We start from the raw sequence: 20,872 nt of genomic DNA, 5'->3' as shown, positions 1-20,872 counted from the left end.
GAACCCTCAAAATCTGAATTAAGGAATTTTATAAATGGACATTAAAAAATACAACTGTATCTATAAACCATGCTTTCTAACACTAACACGTAATTTTAAAAGTACAGCTGACACTTGAACACATGGGTTTGAACTGTGCAGGTCCACTTATCTGTGAATTTTTTTCTTTTATAACTACAATAGAGAAATGTAAATGTATTTTCTCTTATGATTTGCTTAATAACATTTTCTTTTCTCTAGCTTATTTTATGGTTAAGAATACAGTATTAATACATACAACATACAATACACGTGTTAATTGACTATAGTACTGGTAAAGCTTCTGGTCAAGAGTAGGCTATTAAGTAGTTACGTTTCGGGGGAGTCAAAGTTATACAGGAATTTGAGTGCAGAGGGTTGGATCTCCTAACACCCAGATTGTTCAAGGATCACCTTTTACTAAAATGAAAGAGAATTACAGTTTTCCATCATCTACATTACCATTACCTTACCACTATGTACAACTCGTCCCATATTTTTACTTCTGTATTTCTGGGTTTAGTTTAGCATCTTTCTTCTCCCAGTTTCTAATTTCTAACCTCCTAGTGTTTACTTTACCTCATTCTTGGTATGTATACTTTCTATCTGCTTACTATATTTATAGCTCTTTTTCTTACTTCAGGTTACTTAATGTCAAGTTTTGTGTTCTGCTGAATTCCTGGCAAATCAGCACCTTTTCACCAGGGAATGTACTATCTTCTCCAAACTCAGAGCTTCCCAATAAAAGGACTCTATGCAGATCCCTCCTGGATTATAGTAATTATAATCTCTTATAGTGTAATTAAAATAAACTCAGCAAGTTCTAATGTACTTCTGGAATTTAATTCTAAATGTTTAATATTTTTGAAGAACCCTGTACTGTGTGATTTGGCTCTGATTAATTAAAGATGTTTCTAATCTTGCTCTGTACTAGAAGCTTTTAAACTCCTAACTGTAACTGTTTACCAGGCATTTGGAGCCTGCTCTGTAAATCAAACTATCCATACATATTCTGCCAGTGAAAATTTAATTTTACTTTGGAGTAAACAAGGCTGATTTATAAAATTTTCCTTTTGTCTGCCTATTTTTTTTCCATTATAGCAAATGTTGTTTAAATCTTCTTTCAATGCTTTTCTACTCTGCCATATTACATTATCCTAAATCAGAATTCAACTTCTGTATAGGAAGTTTGACCCTTCTAATTAATCTATTTATTAACTAATTAATGGAAACCTCCAATATGATATGTTATATGAAAGTACTAGGAAAACAAAGGAGTGGGAAACAGACTCTCCCCTGAAGGACTCTAGTATAGTGAGGAGGCAAACCGATCTGGCGATTTGAATACAACGTAGAAATGGCTATACTCGGGTCATAGAGACCAAACATAAAACATACTAGACATACTGATGCTCAACTAGAAGATTCTGGGAAGATTTCACAAAGGCATCTGTTCCAACAAAAGACAAGTAGGAATGTGCAAAGCAATCAACTACCAAACGGTTTGAGTTAGATGATGTAATGAAAAAGTTGACAGACTCTAAGAATAAAGTAACAGGAAGAACAAGCATGGGTACAGAGGAGAAGGAATGGCTTTAGGAAAAACACAGACATTTCTTGTATATCTTTCTTGAAATGACAAGATGTTATAGTCAGGGAGTAAAAATTCCTAAAATGAGTGATATGTAAGACAAAGTCCAAGATGTGGTTCATCTGGGAATGGGTAAATGAAATAGACTGAAGGTACATGTAGAGGAAGAAATCAAGGAATCAAGGTACTGAAAGTGTTATCTATTAAAACACTGAAATCATTCAGAAAAATGGCAAGAAATGGAAAGGAGAAATGAGAGCCAAGACTTCACTGACTGCATCAACATGCTGAAGAAAACAGAGACAAATGAGGGAGCTGAGAGGAATTGATTGTAGAGAAGTCATTTCTTTTTATCTTTTTACTTTGAAATAATTTCAATCTAATAAAAAAGCTACAAAAATCGTACAGAGTTCCTATGTACTGAGTCAAGGCACCCAGATTCTCCAAATGTTAACATTTTACCACACTTGCTTTATTGTTCTCTTCATTCTCTCTGTATCTACCTACCTATGTAATTTTTTCCATAACATTTGAGAGTAAGTTGCAGGCATTATGTACTTTGACTTTTCAAGTCAAATTTAAGATACTGCTCTATCATATTGCATTTTGTCAAGTTTGATTTACCTTTTTCAAGGCCCAACTTAAGTTCAATTTCTGAGTTAGTACCATCTCCAACCAAGAGAAGATGATAGCACTTAGTGACTCTCAGTCTTCAATTATTCTCCCTACACTCTCAAGCCCAAAAGAAAGACCATTACTTTTTTTAAATATTTTTATTTATTTATTTTTTTGAGAGAGCACGAGTGGGGGAAGGGCAGAGAGAGAGGGAGAGAGTAGATCTGAAGCAGACTCTGCAATGACAACAGACAGCCCGATGTGGGGCTCAAACTCACAAACCGTGAGATCATGACCTGAGCTAAAGTCAGATGCTTAACCAACTGAGCCACCGAGCTACCCCAAGAAAGACCATTATGAAGTGATAATGGGGTGAAGCCTCTAAAAGCTTCAGCTAAGCTGTCTGGGTTGCCCCATCACTTGAAAAAGTATTTCATACAGCAGTATAAATATATGCCAATACAATGCAACAAAAAGGCAAGTTACAGGTCTGTTTTGCACACCAGTCAATTGGAAAGATAAGATATATATTTAAAACAAAAAAAACCCTATTCATTTCTAAATATCTCTAGACAGATGAAAGTTTAAAACTAAAACTATTCTATTAATTCCTCTCTCATATGGTTTAAAATGGAAACTCTATAACCTTTTTTAGTAATCTGCTTCAGTGTTTAATCAATGTCATTATTAACTATTCCATCATTATGACTAACAAAATTATTACTATTTAAATATATTTCTCCATATGGACTTAGACAATAAATTATCAATGTCTTCTTCATAATTCATAAGACTCTGAAGTCTAACTTTCTTTCCTAAGAGTTAAACAACAGGGAATTTTTATAACTACTATCAATTCCTTTAGTTATTTATTTGCTCTTCTGTGAGGACTGTATTATTGGACATAAGAATTTGACCACTTCAAACCAAATATATTTCCCAGTTTTTGCTATTACTATCTTATGCTATCACTACCATATTAGCTTATCCTGTGACCATTTCAAAGTAATTTTACAGAGGAAAACTACTAGTTATTTCTCAAATTGCTATTGCTAGAGACAGTTTACTCATCTGGGCAAAATGGGTGGATTTTGAAAAGATTTTAGGGGGGATTTTAATACTTAATACATGTAACTAGGCTACCTGCAATATATGCTTTGAAGACCCTCTGTCTCTCTAGTAACTTTCATGCTGCTTCCAATGGATCATTTTCATGATCTAACAAAGTCTCTATTTCTGGAAGTACCAGTATGGGCAACTATCTTAATGCTAGCATTGCTATTAAATTCTCAACTCCTTAGTCTAGAAAATTTATTGTATTATACCATTTCCTACCTTAGGAAAGAAAGCCTTAGGATCCCCTTAGGGTTCAATTGTCCAGACAATTATACATTAGTTAATGTAGAATACACTCAGTTAAATTGAGGCTACCCAAGAAATCATGACTCATGGCCAAAAATAACTGTTATTTCACAACTACTACACAGAAGTGAGGAGGTGGCTAGAATCAAATAGGGATTCTTAAAGGCTGGGAAATTCTGTTCTGTCTGGCTTTGTAAATAGTTTGTGACAACTGGTATCTGTGTAAACGGATTTGATGGTCCCCTGGGGGGGTCAATACTGTTTACAGAGCTGTTTCTTCGGAGTGGCTGAGCTAGAATTGTCTCTAGGGATCCTACTGGGGTTACTCAGAATAGCAACATCACAACTACCTGAGAGCTCAGGGGCAGAAAAGAGAAAGGGCAATAGAAATACCATAGGCAAGTACATTCAAATAAATGGATCCTCTGCACCTTCAGATGCAGGTGATACTTAGGGGCATTTGTATCTAAAATGAACCATAAAGGAGGCAATTTATTAATGTTCTTTCTGATGCTTGCTAACACAATGGTCATCACTTCTTTAAATTTTTTTTTTTTGGAAGAGAAAGGTTATTATTTATGCTATAGCATCTAATTTTATAAATATAAAAAAAACCCAAAAACTTCATGTTTATAGCTTCTTTCTTTTTTATATATATTATCTATTACCACACTATGTAAGAACATCAAAATGACAGGACACTTTTTTGCTATTAAATAAGACTGCAAATTTGATGTAATTACAATAGTAGTCCCATATTTTAAACCAAAGATGTCTTTTTTCAATGGTAAGGATTTTTCTAGGTGAATATTAGTTTCAACATAATCAGAGCAACAGTAGCAGTTAGTGGCCCCAAATAACTTCTACCAATTTCTTAAGTAAGTTAAAATGTAGGTTATCTATGTGTGTGTACAAATACTATTTATCTCCTTTACTAAATAATTGTTTTTTATGCGGGGGAGGGTCAATTTTCCACAGATGCATACATTGGCCTACCCCCACAACCCCTGCCAAATATAAAAGAAAAAGACATCAGAAACTTACGCCATTTCATAGTGGTCTCACCCAGTATAAGTGTATAGAAGATAAAAGTTTAGAACTTCCAAGCAGAACACTGGTGAATTTAGATTTCCTAGCAAAACCACAGTGCATGGGCCAAACTGCAGGGTTTGAATTCTGGCTCCACCACATGGCTGTATGACCTTTAGCAAATTACTTAACCTCTCTCATCAATTTCCCTATCAATAAAAGTACATAATAACAGTACCTATCTCAAAAGGTTGTTATGAGGATTAAATTATTTAAGTTATATAACCTCTTGGAAAAGTGTCAGCACAGAATACATACTCACTAAATGTTAGCTATTATTATCTGCAAAACTCTGCTTTGCTAAAAACAAAAGATTTTTTTAAAGCAAAAATATTTTTAAATTAAAATATAAAAAGAATAAATCAAATATAGTAAAAATTTATTACAATATACCAAGACATGGACATAAAAACAAATACAATGCCTCATTCAATGAGAAACATACAATAAAAACAAAATACTTAATGAGGTTAAAACTTACAGTTAACACATAATGGTTTAAAGCATGTAGAGGATTATCAAACGAACAAGTTACACAAGTAATATGACTTCAAAATTTAGAAATCCTGACACTAGCGAAAGATCCCACAGAAAGAAAATTTAATAGTATATTTCTTTAAATTCAGTCTCATAGTAAGAAAATTGCCTGTTTCTGCAACACAATTTGAGCACTCACTATATTGGCACAATATTAAATATAATCAAGACCACAGCTAGCAGATCACAGGCACTTATCCTTCAGATATTCTAATTTAGCAGTCACAAGAAATTAAGTAACTTTTGGATCTCCAGCTAAAAAAATAAAAACTTTTCACTTGGATACTGGATACTCTCTCAGGGAGGTTTCAATATATTTTGGCTTTAACAGCAGTAAGAAGAAAAAAGAAAGAACTATAACTTTCATTTTCATTGCTACGCATACACACTGCCCACATTTCAAGTGCTCAAAGCCACACACAGCCAGTGGCTACCATGTTGGAAAGCAAAGATATAAAGCCTTATGCAGTTCTAATAAGGTGTTTTATATATAATGAGAAGTCAAAAACACTGAGGGCAGAGTCAGGATGTAGCTGTAAGATATTGAGATAAGATTTTACAAAGGTTTATAAAGTTGGAAAATCATGAAACCTGTCAATATCACATAATTTATTCATTTGCACGTGAAGGTTCAACATTTAAATGAAACTACATCTTTTACATTCCTATACATGGTTGTGTATCTAGATAAACATACCAAAAAGAAGTGGTGAGGTTATTTCATCTTTGATTAAGACAATCTAATGACTTAGTGTACCATATTTCAAATTACCCAGTGGCTAGCCATGAAAATTATTTTACTGGAATTTTGTTATTTATTTTATTACGAAAAAGGTATTTAAAGTGGTGGTACTACACCAAATTTTTAAAAGTGTTTGTTTCATCAAGTCTGCATAGTCATGAGCACATCAATATTCATTCTCCTGGGGAAGAGATGAGATTTCTGTGTAAGAACTGACTTCTATCATAATGTTTCAGATTCTAAATTCTAACATCCTTCACTGTATGAAGACCATGAACACAGTACAATAGTGTAATCTCCTAAAGCTTAGGCTACCTAATTAACTTATGAACATATCACATAAATTAAAGCTCTGTAAAACTTGTATCATCCTATTTAAACCATTACAAATATTATCTAGGTTGAAATAATTGTGAAAAGTATCCTAAAATTTTATTAACATAAGAGCGATCTTTATTCCTTTTTTCCTTCAGTGATATGAATTATTTTGGCTACCTACTATGCATTTCTAACCTCTTCAGCCTTTCTCAATTTGTGGTATAAGAATAATTTATATAAAGTAATTAAAATATGAATGAACTAGGTAAGTCTTATATTTCCACAATCGCAAGTAAAACAGGTTTCATAATTATTTTTTGTTTGTTAAATATGAACACATACCGACTGTCCGTGAATTCAGCAATTTCATCAATCACGTATGGACGCTAACTTTTCCAATAAGAAATATAAAGAGAAAAAACCAGATTTTCTTTATATGTGCCTTTTATTTTATTTAGGAGCATTTTTAGATTTGAAAAACAAAACAGAAGAATCACCAGTCAGACACTAAGTGGAAATCACTGAAACACAATGTTAGTTCTAATGGATGGATGATTGTGTTTGGTCTTTTGAAACTTTGAAGTATAGGTAAGTCTTGATCACACAAATTAATAAATCCTAAAGCTGGAGTTAACAATAACCATTACACCCAAATTCTGCAGCTTAGCCCAGCCAATTTTTCAAAAGGTCAGGTTGTGAACTGGAGAAGATCAGGGAGGTCCACCGCATAGCTTTGTTGCCAGGCATCTCTCGTCTGGATTGTTGCAGGCATTTATTAGTATTCGTCAGCAGACTCAACAGAGCAAACAAGAAATTCAAGCACGAATAATAAAATGAAATGCTGCTATATAACCCTTTGTCATTCAGCAAATATGGGACTTTTTAGCTACATTGTTCCTAAACCTGGGTTACTACTTTAATTTTTCTCCACAGTGCTGACTGAATGAGTATGCATGTGTGTTAAATGCAGAGCTCCCCTAACAACTGCAGGACTGCCATTTAATCTGTTGGTAGATGGACCATTTCCTGTGGGAACCCTAGCTATGATTTCCAGATCCACCAAATAAATCTCAGATTAAGATTCCAAATGAAACCTGCCTTTGGCAGATAAAAAATGTCAAGATGGATATAAACAGTAAAATTATAAATTATCTAGGTGTTGCATGACAAACCAATGTTCAATTTTTTTTGTTGACATGTGCCCAGATATCAAAACTATATGAGACATTCATCAAATGTCACACTTTCATAATATTGGAGGCATCATTAAAACTGTTTGACTAAGGACCTCAAAGTGTTTAAGCAGTAGCTCAAAAGTATATTTGTGCAAAGTAGAAGAATAAATTTACATATCAGCAGCAGCTCATAAGGGATGGGTAAATATTCTGTTTATCTCTCATTGTAATTCAGGTTACTTTAAATACAAGGTTTTAGGAAATCATTATACTCTATATGGTATCATTACATAACTTCCTATGCAAATGATGTATGTTTTATTCAAATTTACCATTTGTTTCTCCAGGAAAAAAAAACAAAAGCATAAAAGGAAAAGGTAGGAACTCCCCATTTCATTAATCAACCATGACTACTATACTAGTGCCTTGTTAGTTATATGTAGTATCGTCAGCCCGTATTTAACATTTGTAACTTTTTAAAAAAGTATTAAATACCTGAGACCAAAAAAAAAAAAAAAAACCCTGAGAAAAGAAAATTTTTTTTTTTTTTTTTTATAATGTGTTCATTTCAAAGGACTCTGGGGGGGGGAAGAGACTTAAAAAAAAAAAAAAAAGTAATAAAAGACCAATACAGAACATCTTAGAGAGCAAACAGCCTGTTAAAAATGCAGAGGAAGTCTCTACTGCATTCTCAGGAGATCAAGTATTGTCTTTTTAAGGAAAATTTTTGTTTTGTCTTTGGTCTTCTTACCTGGAAATGCAGACTTGTCCTGGCCCTAATCTCTATACTAGTTGACTATAATATTGGACACTGAAGATTTCTAAAAGAAAACAATCAGATTTGCCAAACTGAAATCGTTACTTTTTAACTATAAACTCTTAAAAGCAAGTGTGTAAATAGGAATTCATTCCAATTATAAATTCTGTACAATTAATCTGTGGAAAGAATCCAGAATATTCTATACTCCAATTTCCAAATGCCTGAAGCCTTAAAGATTATGTATTTATGTCTTTCCTATCATATTTCTTCTAATACATGCTGTTGCTTCAAGGAAACTAATTAATAAAACCTACCTATCCTGATCTGATCAATACTAATCTGAAAATTTTGAAAAGAGAGGGGGAAATTTTTAAAATATTGATTAAAGAAAGAAGAGTATATTGTGCTTAGTTTTTTTCTTTCCTTTTTAAGTTACTTTTTATTTTTTTATACCTGTAGTAAGAATTACTATCAAACTCCACTCACTGGGCCACAGACCCTTGTGGTGTTAGACTTACCCCTCACGTAGCACCCTACCTACACTTTTGAGTTCACTGATTAGCCAGCAGCCTCAACTTCAATATCTAACAATGTGCATGTGCTTAGTTTTTATTATATTTCTATACTAAATGCTTAAAATCAATAAGCATTACTATGTTTTGGAATACATCAAATTACCTTAGGTACAGCCAGTGAAACTATTTTAAAAAGGAAAATTTAATTTTAATTTAAAAAATGTAATTAGCAAAAACTAATATATTCAGTATCTATTCAACAAGTATAATTTTACCAACATGAACTAATCACTTTTAACTCTTTACTCACTAGTAGCATCCTGATTTTGAAGTACTAAAAAGTGCCATATGTGAAGACTAGACTCACTCCAAAATTAAAAATGAAAGTCAAATAGGGTTTTTAAAAATAATTACTTTTAATTTACATCTTATCAGCAGAATTTTACTATTTGGCAAGGAATTATTGAATTTATCCAAAAGCTACAGATTACAGTATTTTAAATTCAGTCAATATTTTTAATTCAGTCATTTGGACTACGAAATTTCAAAATTTTGTAGCCTGACTTGTTTTGTTTGCTTCTTCATATTCTCTGAGAAAAAACAAAAACACAAAAGACAAAAACACAAAGAAAAACTGCATCTGAAACTACTCTCCTAAAGATAATTATGTCCTACATGTTAGGCTGTTCTTAGTAACACACACACACACACACACACACACACACAGTTGGGAGTATTCAGTTACCACCCCTCAATGCTTTATTCAATTATCAGATATATTGATAACCAAAATCAGTGAGTAAATGTGGTCACATCAGTGCTACTCTACAAACAGCCAGTCAACCTCGACCACTGTGTAAATCACCATAATTTGGGTCTATGTAACAACGAATATTGATTCCGATCTCCAAAATCAACAAAATGCCAATGCACACTCAGGACTGTACAGGAATCATACTAAAGGTGACAAATTAGCCACTATGGAGACCACAATTGTTATCTTAAATATGGTAAGATGAAATCCTAATTTCTTTTGTTTTAATTTTTTTTTTTTTACATTTATTCATTTTTGAGAGACAGCGCGAGCTGGGGAGGGGCAAAGAGAGAGGGAGAAACAGAATCTGAAGCAGGCTCCAGGCTCTGAGCTGTCAGCAGAGCCCAATGCTGGGCTCGAACCCACGAACTGTGAGATCGTGACCTAAGCTGAAGTCAAATGCTTAACCGACTGTCACCCAGGTGCCCCTGAAATCCTAATTTTTAAAAAACTTGAAGATTCAATGATATCGTATCGAGATTTCTGTTGTAAATATGTGTTCCAGAAAGTGCTCTAGCATGAAAGGGCCATAACCAGAAATCAATGAGGAATTTTATCAAAGACCTCAGAATCTTAAGGATAGAGAATTTAAAACAAAGCAAAAAACTGAAAACTTCAGGTATTTTTTTTTCTATTTCAAAAAACCATATTCATATTTTCATGGCCACAAGCAAATATGATAGAGCTTGCATATAAAAAGAGGTGGATTTCCTTAAGTCAAAGAAACAGTCACAAGTCGTTCAAAGAGAGGATCATACCAATAGTACAGAAATGGGGAGAAGCAAACGTATTAAAAAAAGAAATTTACCATTTGTTATGCTTATTCTTCATAGTAATTATCATTTTATAAAATAAAGGACCAAAGGTATAGTGAGAATTCCACATGAAGAATATAGCCTGAACTGATTTAAAACACTTGAATGAATGAATGAATGAATGAATGAATAAATAAATAAATAAATAAGGCAAGACTCCTATTATCTTGCAAACTTTTCCCCTTATTCAGAATTTATGGGTGGGTTCGACAATTGTAGCAAATGTTCCACTATAGTAAGGGATGTTGACAGTGGGAAAGGTTGTGTGTTTGTGGGGGGCAGGGGGTTGAGTAGGGGGGTATCATGAGAACTCTGCACTTTCTTCTGTTTTGTTATGAATGTAAAATTTCTCTACAAAATAAAGTCTATTTAAATATTGCCAAAAAATAAAGTAAAAAAATACAATTTATGGCATAAGTTGACACATGCGAATTATTCATATTAGAAACAATGAATCTCGGGGCGCCTGGGTGGCGCAGTCGGTTAGGCGTCTGACTTCAGCCAGGTCACGATCTCGCGGTCCGTGAGTTCGAGCCCCGCATCGGGCTCTGGGCTGATGGCTCAGAGCCTGGACCCTGTTTCTGATTCTGTGTCTCCCTCTCTCTCTGCCCCTCCCCCGTTCATGCTCTGTCTCTCTCTGTCCCCAAAAAATAAATAAACGTTAAAAAAAAAAAAAGAAACAATGAATCTCAAAGTACAGTTCATAAACTTTATAACCAGTTAGAAAACTTAAGTTCCCCATATAAACATATTTTTTTCGTTCCATTTTTCAACTGAGGCCAACAATAGTTAACAGAATCATTCATATCAAACTTAAAAAATAAAGACACAGAGTCCCATTTATTTTAATAGTTATTTAATATAAAAGAAATTTATGTTTTTTATGAAAGAATATAACCTCAATCATTCTTTTAAGAGTTTTTAGCATTTCCTCTGTAAATGAATCAATCCTTGTTGACCAGCTGCCAGTAGTCCTAAAACCACTCTCTCAAATATTCTAGAGGGTCCTGTGTGAGAAGCAACCAGCACTCTACTAAGTTAAGTTAGGTCCTATAGAGATGAACAGTAAACTTAATCAGACCTAGGACCCCTATTTATGGCATATGAAAAAATAAAAAATGCATTTTTAAATTCACACTTGCCAAAAGGAGAAGAAAAATTCATTGTGTGGTACCAATAGTCTGAATTTTATTGCAATTGGGATTTCAATACAGATAAAATTATATTTTATCTTAAATGAATATTATTGACTTTATATTGTATCCTAACAAATATAAGCATACTAAATACAAGCTGTACTACTTGGAAAAAATCAAGTTTCTAATGGTATTGTGAACAGTGTATTTGAAGACAGTATTTTTATAAAACTAATAACCATTTCAAATACTATTATGTATGTTTCTTAATAGTTTTAACACTTTTTTATAGACCTGCCTTTCACAGCTGGGTAGAATAACAATGACAACGCCACCATTTATTTAGGCCCTGTAAAATATGTTAACTATATATATATATTTTTTTAAGTATCTGTAAAAACCACACTAGTGAAAATAATTGCCCTGGTATGGGAAATACATATTACATAAACTCATTTCTTTTTCAGGTGTTGTAGTAGGGCTTTTACATACACAATCTCTAATCTCCAAAACAGTCCTAAGGGAATTATCTCGCTATTCCATATACAAGAAAACTCAGGCTTAAAATTATGAAATTTGGGGGTGCCTGGGTGGCGCAGTCGGTTAAGCGTCCGACTTCAGCTCAGGTCACGATCTCACGGTCCGTGAGTTCGAGCCCCGCGTCGGGCTCTGGGCTGATGATGGCCCAGAGCCTGGAGCCTGCTTCCGATTCTGTGTCTCCCTCTCTCTCTGACCCTCCCCCCGTTCATGCTCTGTCTCTCTCTGTCTCAAAAATAAATAAACGTTAAAAAAAAAAAAATTTAAAAATTATGAAATTTGTCCCCAAGTCCAGGTAGGTAGTAAGTGGAAGATTAAAAACGTGAAACCCAGGTCTATCTAGCCCCCCAAAGTGTGTTCTTTGTACTTTAACATTTTATTGAAATGATTAAATGCAATGGTTCTCCAGTAAAATTTACCTTCCACTATGAAACAAAACCAAATTACAGTGCATTTTAGGGAAAATAATAACATTACTTAATAGAAGTCAATTATTAATTAAAGTTCAAGTCCTGTAATTTAACAGGGAATGATTAATTAACTAGATTTCAAAACACTGAATTTCAAGCAGTGTCTAATAATGCCTAGGGAATCTTTTTTTTTTTTTTTTTTTTACTACCAGCTATGTTGCTGGTAGAAATGGATGTCCATTATATGCAACTTAACATTTCCTTCTGTGCTGCTTTCAAAAGAAAGTTTATGAAAATGATATGAGATTCTACAATCATATTTTAGTCATAATGATCAGACATTTAAAAGCATGCTAGACCTTTTTCTATAGTGTTTCTATCGATGTCTCCCCTTATAAAATGCTTGCAAATCACGTAATAGTTTTAGATGTAATTTAATTACAGAACAACAGATGGACAAAAGGTGAAAAGAATACATGCTTTGTGAAATGACAAAGATAGATGAAGCAATAATAAAAGAGACTGATGGTGGCACACAGGTCCCAAATACCAACTAGATATACACAGTATTCTGACTCTATAAGAAACTAACAAACCATAGACAAGTTACCTTTTCCTAGGTTTTAGTTATTTATTTTTGCTTAGCAGAAAAACCAGCAGAATCATGGTTATAAAAGATAATTGCTAGTCTACTTCTAAAACAAAGAGGACAGTTGCTTTCACTTAAATTCACAAGATAAGGTTTTTAAAAATATTTACTAATTTCCCATAAACTGCAATATCAAGGGACCCAAAGGCAGTTCTAGCAGTGGTTTTTCATCTCAAGTTTTAAATGCATACAATGATTTAGAATCAGGTTCACTCTGTAAGCTTAAAATAGTTTAAAAACACATGAGTCTTATTTAAATTGAGATAATACGTAAGTGAAAATAACTACTCTGTATAAAATACATATTAAATATAATTCCCTAAAATAGTAAACCTAAAAATCGTATTGAAGAAACTCATAAAATTGAACGGTTTTTGTCTGAAGCTTCTTCAAACTGCATGATTCTTACCATTTCTAACCTTCAACTGGTAAGAAATATTTAAAATATTAGACTTAATATTTAATTTGGGTAAGCACAGTAACCTTTTTTAACCTTTCTTAGGGAACACTGACCCCTAAAGGTTCTAAATTTGAATAAGTTTCACAATATTCTGAATTTAAATGGCATTCAGACGTCATTTTTACTTACATTATTGTAGGTATATATGTTTATGGCAGATATGTTTGTTCATAAATATGTAAACTATTTTCAGTGGACTATTGTGCACTATAAATAAACAACTAAACCATGTTTCAGCTAACTTAATAAAAGGCACCAAATTTAATAAGAAATATCCAGAAATGTATTAAACTATTCCAAAAAACTACTCACCAGAGACTTCTAACCCTCATGTCTTTTTTCTTACACAGATAAGTAAATAGTTAGTAAATGCTAAAAAGGGCTAAGCAACCAATCACATAGCAACTCATTCTGGGGGGGGGGGGGGGGGGGCTGACCGTACATACATCCTTTGATTATAACACTTCATTTTTTTTTCTGAAAAAGCAGAAAAAAGAAAAGCCCTAAAAAACAAAATTTCACAAAAGGGCAAGACATCATTTACTTCTTAAGAAGCCAGAAGATGTTATAAATGCTCACCTGGCAACACTTTCATTCACTCACACTTAAAATTTCATTCATTTAGAGTTGTGTTTGTAACTACTCAAACCTGGAAACATTCTGTAGATACCTTCACTCATTCTACCTACCCCCTATAGCTTTACATTTTCTAAACTGTCAATAATAACAAAACCAAAAAAAGTAAGTTGTTACATCTGTTAAATTTATATACCTCATCAACTCTAACTTCAAATATTTCAGCAATGTTTCTACGATAAATCTAGGAAAAGGCTTAGCCACTTCAGCACTCCTTATAATAAAATTTGTAAGGTGACACAAAGGCATGTGTGTGTAATACAAGTTTTTATGTAGTTCAATTTCTTAAAAAAATAAGTAAAATAATGTATAAAATAACTAATTACCCACCCAGACTATGAATACTAGTGTAAGACAGAGCTTTGAAGCAATTAGTGCTTTATGATAAATCCTGTGAACCCTGATATCAAGGCAATAACCATGTGAGATTTTACTGTTTAAACATATCACTTATCACAAAAATCAAAAGATATTACATTTACCTATTTAACTTTATTTCTTAATAATGTTTCATTAACAGGCCCTTTATATAAAGGAATGTCTTTCCTATTTCTGATGTTAAAAAAAAAAAAAAAAGCCCGTAAAAATGCAAATTTTCTTAATGATGTTTCAGTCACGTCTATTGTAGTCCGTGCCTTCTGCAAACTCTTTATGCATCTATGTCTTTAGTCCTAAAACCTTCCTTTCTTTAAGTGTCCTAGAGCTTCAGCAGCTCCCTTCCTGAACTTCTTTCCTGGTTATTCTACACTTATGAGAAGTATTTCCTCCACAGCCTCTAGATCTTTAGATATATTAAAAATAATTCCTTTGGCTCCTTAGAGATCCTTTCGTCTATAATTTGAACAACATGACTTCCACAGCAATGTGACCTCTGAATAGGGAACATAAGTAACAGGGGCATCATTATTTACTTCCTCTTTTCTTATTATTGCACATAAATTGAGTAAAACTGTTTTGAGCTCTTGAAAAGAAGAACATTTCTTGTTTATCATAAATGAATAAAAACAGCTACAACAAATAAGTTCCCAGCTTCACACCAGTACAATCTTATCACAAACTTGAATATAAAGAGAATGGACCAAAATGAAGTGTCACAAAACCCATTCACTAAAACTATAAACTTTCCCCAAAATGGCCTTTATCCTTTTGAAAAAGGTGATAGTATGGTCAATATATGGTAAAAGAAGAACCCGGTTGAGGTAGAGGGCACCAAAAAAGGGAGAGAAGTGTGCAATATTTTGGGAATAATCTCATTTTTTTTAAGTACACAATTTAGAGGAAATAAAAAATGATGTACCTACAGACTTAAGCCTTCAACAATATGCAACACTATATTCAGAATGATTCGTTTCTCAGGGATTTCAGATTTGCAACATTTTACTGTAAGATACTTCAATTAAAAACCTAATATTTTCTAAACTTCTCTCTTTATGGCTGTCTGTATTTTGCTCTATAGACAGATGTCCCCTGCCTGCCTGTCCACCTACCTACCTAAATGTCTGCCTGCCTATCGTCTGTGTTTTTCAGGCTATCTCTCAGTCTGTGTGCCTTTTTAACTGTGTTTCTGTCTCTGACTGTTCTCTTCCTTTGCCTGTGGATCTTTCTCTCCCTGTCTCAGATTCTGTTTTCATGTCTCTCTCTGTCTCTGCCTGGGAATGTCTTTCTCTGTATCCATCTGCACATCTATACATGTCTCTGTTGCTTTATCTCTGGCACTCTCTAACCCCATCTCTCTGCAGGTGTCTCTTTCTGAGTGCATCTTTTGGTGTGGACCTGTCTCCTTTACCTGTATGTGCCTTGGTCTGTTTCTCTATGTGCATGTGTCTCTCTCCACATATATGTCTCTCTCTCTCTTTATGTATATATTTTCTATCTCTCTTTCACTGTGTGTCTCTTTTTGTGTGTGTCTGTGTATGTCTATGCCTCTATCTCCTTCAGTGTGTCTCTTTTTACCCTGTCTCTCTCACCGTATGTCTCTGTCTCTTTCTCACTGCTGGTCTCTGGTATCTTCCTCTGTGCATCTATGTGTGTAGGTCTCTTTTTGTGTGTATCCTACACACGCGTGTCTTTCTCTGTGTATGTGCTTCCAACATGCGTGTCTGTGCCTCCCTCTCTGAGTTCAGTATCTCCCTCCCTGTGTCTGTGTCTCTCTTTGTTTGTGTTTCTTTCTCTGAGTGTGGCTCTCAGTATGCATCTCTCCCAGTCATTCTCTCAATCTCCTCTCTTGATCACTTTGTGCGTGTTTCTTCCTCTCTCCCTGCTGTTTTCTTCTTTCTCTCTCAGTATCTCTTCCTCCATGTGTTTCTCTTTTTCTGTGTGTCTTTCTTTGTGTCTCTTTTGCAGTATGTGGGTCTCATTGTGAGTGCCTCCTTCTTTGTATGTGTGCGTGTGCATGTGTGCTTGTCTGCCTCCGTCTAATATACTGGTTAGAACAAACACACTTCATTCAGTGCCTTGAACTAGCACAACACCTGGGGTTTGGTATTAATACCTTAAAAGTCCTTACCTTTTGACCAGTCCTCCATTTGTACTTCTATTCTTGTTTGCTCTGGCAATGTCTCTGGTTTTTGCTCCAAGATTTGAAGCTAAAATAAAGCCAACTCTAGATAAATAAACTTAAAACAATATATCGGAACACACCTAAACCTTACCTTTGTTTAACAGAGAATTTACAGGATAAATGGTTTTCTAAAACATTTATAATGGGACTATTAAGTGTATATTTCAACAGGTGAAATTAAATCTTTTTTTCTAAGAAAAAGGTCCTTTCTTTCACACTTACATTTTAGTAAATACAGTTCAGGTTAAGCTTCTAGACATTCTTGCTCCTTTGGTTAGAAAATCATTTAATTTATTTAACTTAAGACTTTTCTAATTCCATCAATTTAAGAAAAATAAAATTTTTACTCTATTTGTCATAACTTTACACCAAAAATTTCAAATGTATTGGTTTAAATTTACAATGTGTATTTTCATATAAAACATTTTATACTTGTAAAAGTAATTTAAGAATACTATTCAATTTTTTTTAAAACATAGACTATCATTAACTTGAACAATTGATATTTGTGTCTTGCATTTGTTTTTACACTAAACATGACAAAAGCTACGCATGTTTTTTTTGTTTTTTGGCATGCTTTTAAGGAGAATAAAATTAGATTTACCTCACAGCTAGAATTCTGCGTTCTTTAAAAAGTCCTCAAATAAAGCTGTCGTAAGCTTCTCCTTTTCCAATTTTCTCTAAATATGTTGATCTGGAGTTGGCAATCTTTTTCTAAGTTCCTCATTTACTTTTGGATTAGCTGAAAATATAGGAAGTTATTAATATCAAAGAAATATGTCCCAGTCAATGAAGCCATTTCCCTACATATTGCCCAAAAAGGTTAATAATAATTGCAGTCTTTTAATAAGAGATTCATATAGCAAGACATGTAGAAAATACAGTCTTTAATAACCTCTGGAGTATTTTAAAACATGTCTTACAGGCCTTAATGTGCTTAGTAATATACTATTTAAAACCATAATTTTATCCCTCTGCAATATACAGTCACTCTTCCTCATCATTTACCCAGCTAATGAATGCCAGCAATTAGTAAAATGTAATCCCATTGCACAATCATTTTAATGCTTTTAGCACTCAGAAAAGTAAACACCAAATTAATACTGCTCAAGCCATATCAGATCCTAGTTGGAAGCAAGCAATTATAGTTCAGCTCCTCAGGTGTAATTAAATGATTGAAATGATTTAGTTCCATAAATGCAAGTTAATTCATAAGCAAGCAACAAATATACTGGGAGTAATTACAAGAAACATTGACAGTCTAAGCAGGGCTAATTCTTTTATGAGCCTGATATAGTAAAATGCTGCCCTCTCCTGGGCATGTAAGTGAATATCTCACAGCCAAAAACAAAAAAAAAAACCCACCTACCCAAAACCTAACTTTTAAAAACCTACTAGAAAAAATAGTAATATCCAATATATCAATTTGATTTCATTCCTTATACAAAAAAATTAACTTATATCTTATACTGTGATAATTTCTACACACTCTGGTTATTAATGCTTTTTCTAATCAAGCTCTGAGTCCCAAAACATACTAGGCAATTTCTATACATCTAATGAAACAAAATCATTCACATATAACACTGACAGACTACAAGTGAAACTTCTAGTACCGGTCTGGACTGCCAGGCCACTGCCTATATTCTCTCATCATTAAACCCTAAGTGAACTGTTACAGATAGTAACTAAATCATGCTTTTTTATGTACTTTTTTATGTACTAGAATTTGCATGAAAAATAATCTCTGAAAAAATATAAAACAAAATACTGTATTATTATAACTGTACGTGATGGTCTACAGCTGTTTTTAATGAACTTCGATAATAAAAATAAAATGGTGTAATATCATTATAAACACATTTGAAAACATAAAAAGTAACAAGTGATACACAAAGTAAAATGCATTCTGATTTTACTTAATACCATTCCCAACTTTTTACTTCCTTAGGCTAAAATTCAGAACAAATTGACTTGTATACTACTCAGATGGTTCTTAACTAAACTTCTCACACTATCTATAAGAAGCTTATTTGTTATACATTTAAGTTATACTATAATCAATAAATCTGTGTTAACACATATGTATTTGAATCACTAAGCCCCATGAGAATCATCCCTTTGACTAACTATAAAATTAAATTGAGATTCTCAAATATTTTCAAATATTACCAATAGCACAACAAATGCTTAATTCTCCAACAAGTGCAAGCAATACTTGCAGTGGATAATGTTTAACACTACCAATACTTTTGTGGAGGGAGGAAACATTATTGCTCTTCTGATATGCTTTCAAACGCATTAAAATAACCATATTCTAAGTCATATCCTAACTATAAAAATAGAATAAACCAAAATATTAAAAAGTCTTGCCACTAAGTTTAAAATGTACAGCACATTTGCTTTGCCCTTGATGTCACAGTCTTATTTTTCAATTCATATCTTGTACACTGTAAGTTAATTGCTTTTGGAAAGTACTTATTATTCATGTAAAAATTAATGTGCCAATGTGTTTAAATCCTCTTAAATGACCATTCATGCATCTCTCTTCTTTAAGTACCAATGAAATCTGTCAAAAGACATCAATGCAAAATGGTCTTAAAGAAAGTTCTAATAGAGATTTTTTTTTCTGCTAACACAAGATTTTCATATTCACCAACTTTACTTAAATTCCATTAATTTTTTAAGCTACTTTTAATAAATTCACCAAGTAAAATTTTTAGGCCCCATAGTCTGTCATTTGTGTTCCAGCTGACATTATGAATATTAATAACAGTGTTATCCTGATTAAATAGGCTTCATATGAAATCCCTGTGAATCCTATAGCTCAGACATCTCATTTTTCCAACTCTTTATGAATTTGGATTCAGACATTAAACTGGAAAAATCTTAAAAAACAGATTTAATGGCACATTTGCATATTGTCAAGCAAAAATTAGATGTTCTAATGATTCAAATAATTACAACTTATATATCTACATATTGTAAAAGGAAAAGATTTCTGTAAACATGCAACATATTTTATATTTCTATTAATTTTAGGACAAAGGAGAAGACTAATAAAATACCAACTCCTTTCCTTACACTCACTTTAAGATTTGACATCAAGAACTTGTTTCAATCAAAAATTATATATTCATGTTAAAACTAGTTGGATGACTTATATAGACATCTTATCATGTCTAACTTATCATATCACAGACAAAATATAAGTTAATTGCTTTATCGTTAATAATGTTTACCAGGTTCAAGTAGCAAAATAAAAATAATTCCCAACTAACGTGTTTATGAGTTGTGCTGGAAAAATTACCCAGGTTAAAAAAGACAAAAACAAAAACAAAAAGTCTTTAATATAACAGACAGAACACACCACATTAGCATCTGTTAAATTAAGATCTTCTCTATCACAGATTCCCAACCTTATTCCTTCAAGTTGTTTTTACTCTCAAAGGAAGTGGTCTTATTATGTAAAAAAAATAAAAAATAAATAATAATTAAGGAAACTGCATACCCCCTTTTCTCTCTAGGTAGATGGGAATCTGCATTCTTCTGCCAAAATTTCCTACCTTTACCCTATCAAAAAAACAAAGAATGAAAAAATTTAAATAAACATCTCTATCATCTGAAATGTGACTTGACTCTCCTTGTTTACTCAGCAGTAAAACACCTCATGAACCAAAATTTGCTCTTTGACCAGTCTAACTAAAATTTCTAATCTGCCTAAAAATTTATAAGTGACTCTGACATCTCTCCTTTAAAATTAAAACAATGCCTTTTAGGTAAAGAGGCATTTTATTTAAAAACGGGTTTCACCAATGTACCAATACATTGTACCAGGATTTTTAAAAATTTATTTTAAATAGGAGATGCCCTGAGGGCGTCTGGGTGGCTCAGTGGTTAAGCATCCAACTTCAGCTCAAGTCATGACCTCACAGTTTGTGGGTTGGAGCTCTGCATCAGGCTCTGTGCTGACAGTTCAGAGCCTGAAGCATGCTTTGGATTCTGTGTCTCCCTCTCTCTCTGCCCCTCCCCAGATCATGCTCTGTCTCTGTCTCAAACAAAAATAAAACATAAAAAAAAAAAAAAAAGACCCATTCTCAGGGTGATTTGTTAAATTGGAGATACCCTTCTTA

General features: G+C 33.1%; 1 protein-coding gene and 1 non-coding gene across 8 annotated transcripts in view; both read right to left on the bottom strand.

Moving 5' to 3' along the window:
• Positions 1 to 20,872, bottom strand: part of MIPOL1 (mirror-image polydactyly 1) — a 330,717-nt gene that overhangs the window by 245,978 nt on the left and 63,867 nt on the right. For 4 of the 7 annotated variants that reach the window (XR_005790835.1, XM_040476976.1, XM_040476973.1 and 1 more), the window contains exons 2-3: positions 17,344 to 17,481; positions 16,686 to 16,764 (exon numbers count right to left, since the gene is read on the bottom strand). Coding sequence is in view for 5 of the 7 variants with exons in the window: in XM_040476976.1 (XP_040332910.1) it covers positions 16,686 to 16,704 (19 nt within the window). In the remaining 2 variants the exon portion in view is untranslated. Of the gene's footprint in view, positions 1 to 16,685; positions 16,765 to 17,343; positions 17,482 to 20,250; positions 20,389 to 20,872 lie in introns of those variants that run through there. The other 3 variants (XM_040476974.1, XM_040476975.1, XM_040476977.1) reach the window with 3 other exon arrangements.
• On the bottom strand, positions 8,659 to 8,806 carry LOC121032446 (small nucleolar RNA SNORA62/SNORA6 family). The gene has a single exon (XR_005791275.1). It is a non-coding gene; the product is annotated as a small nucleolar RNA SNORA62/SNORA6 family (small nucleolar RNA).

The sequence above is a fragment of the Herpailurus yagouaroundi genome, unplaced genomic scaffold, assembly GCF_014898765.1.
Source record: "Herpailurus yagouaroundi ecotype Mexico unplaced genomic scaffold, PumYag 141, whole genome shotgun sequence".
Classification (NCBI taxonomy): Eukaryota; Metazoa; Chordata; class Mammalia; order Carnivora; family Felidae; genus Herpailurus; species Herpailurus yagouaroundi.
The sequence above is the reverse complement of the archived record's forward strand: the minus strand, read 5'-3'. Positions and strand labels throughout refer to the sequence as shown.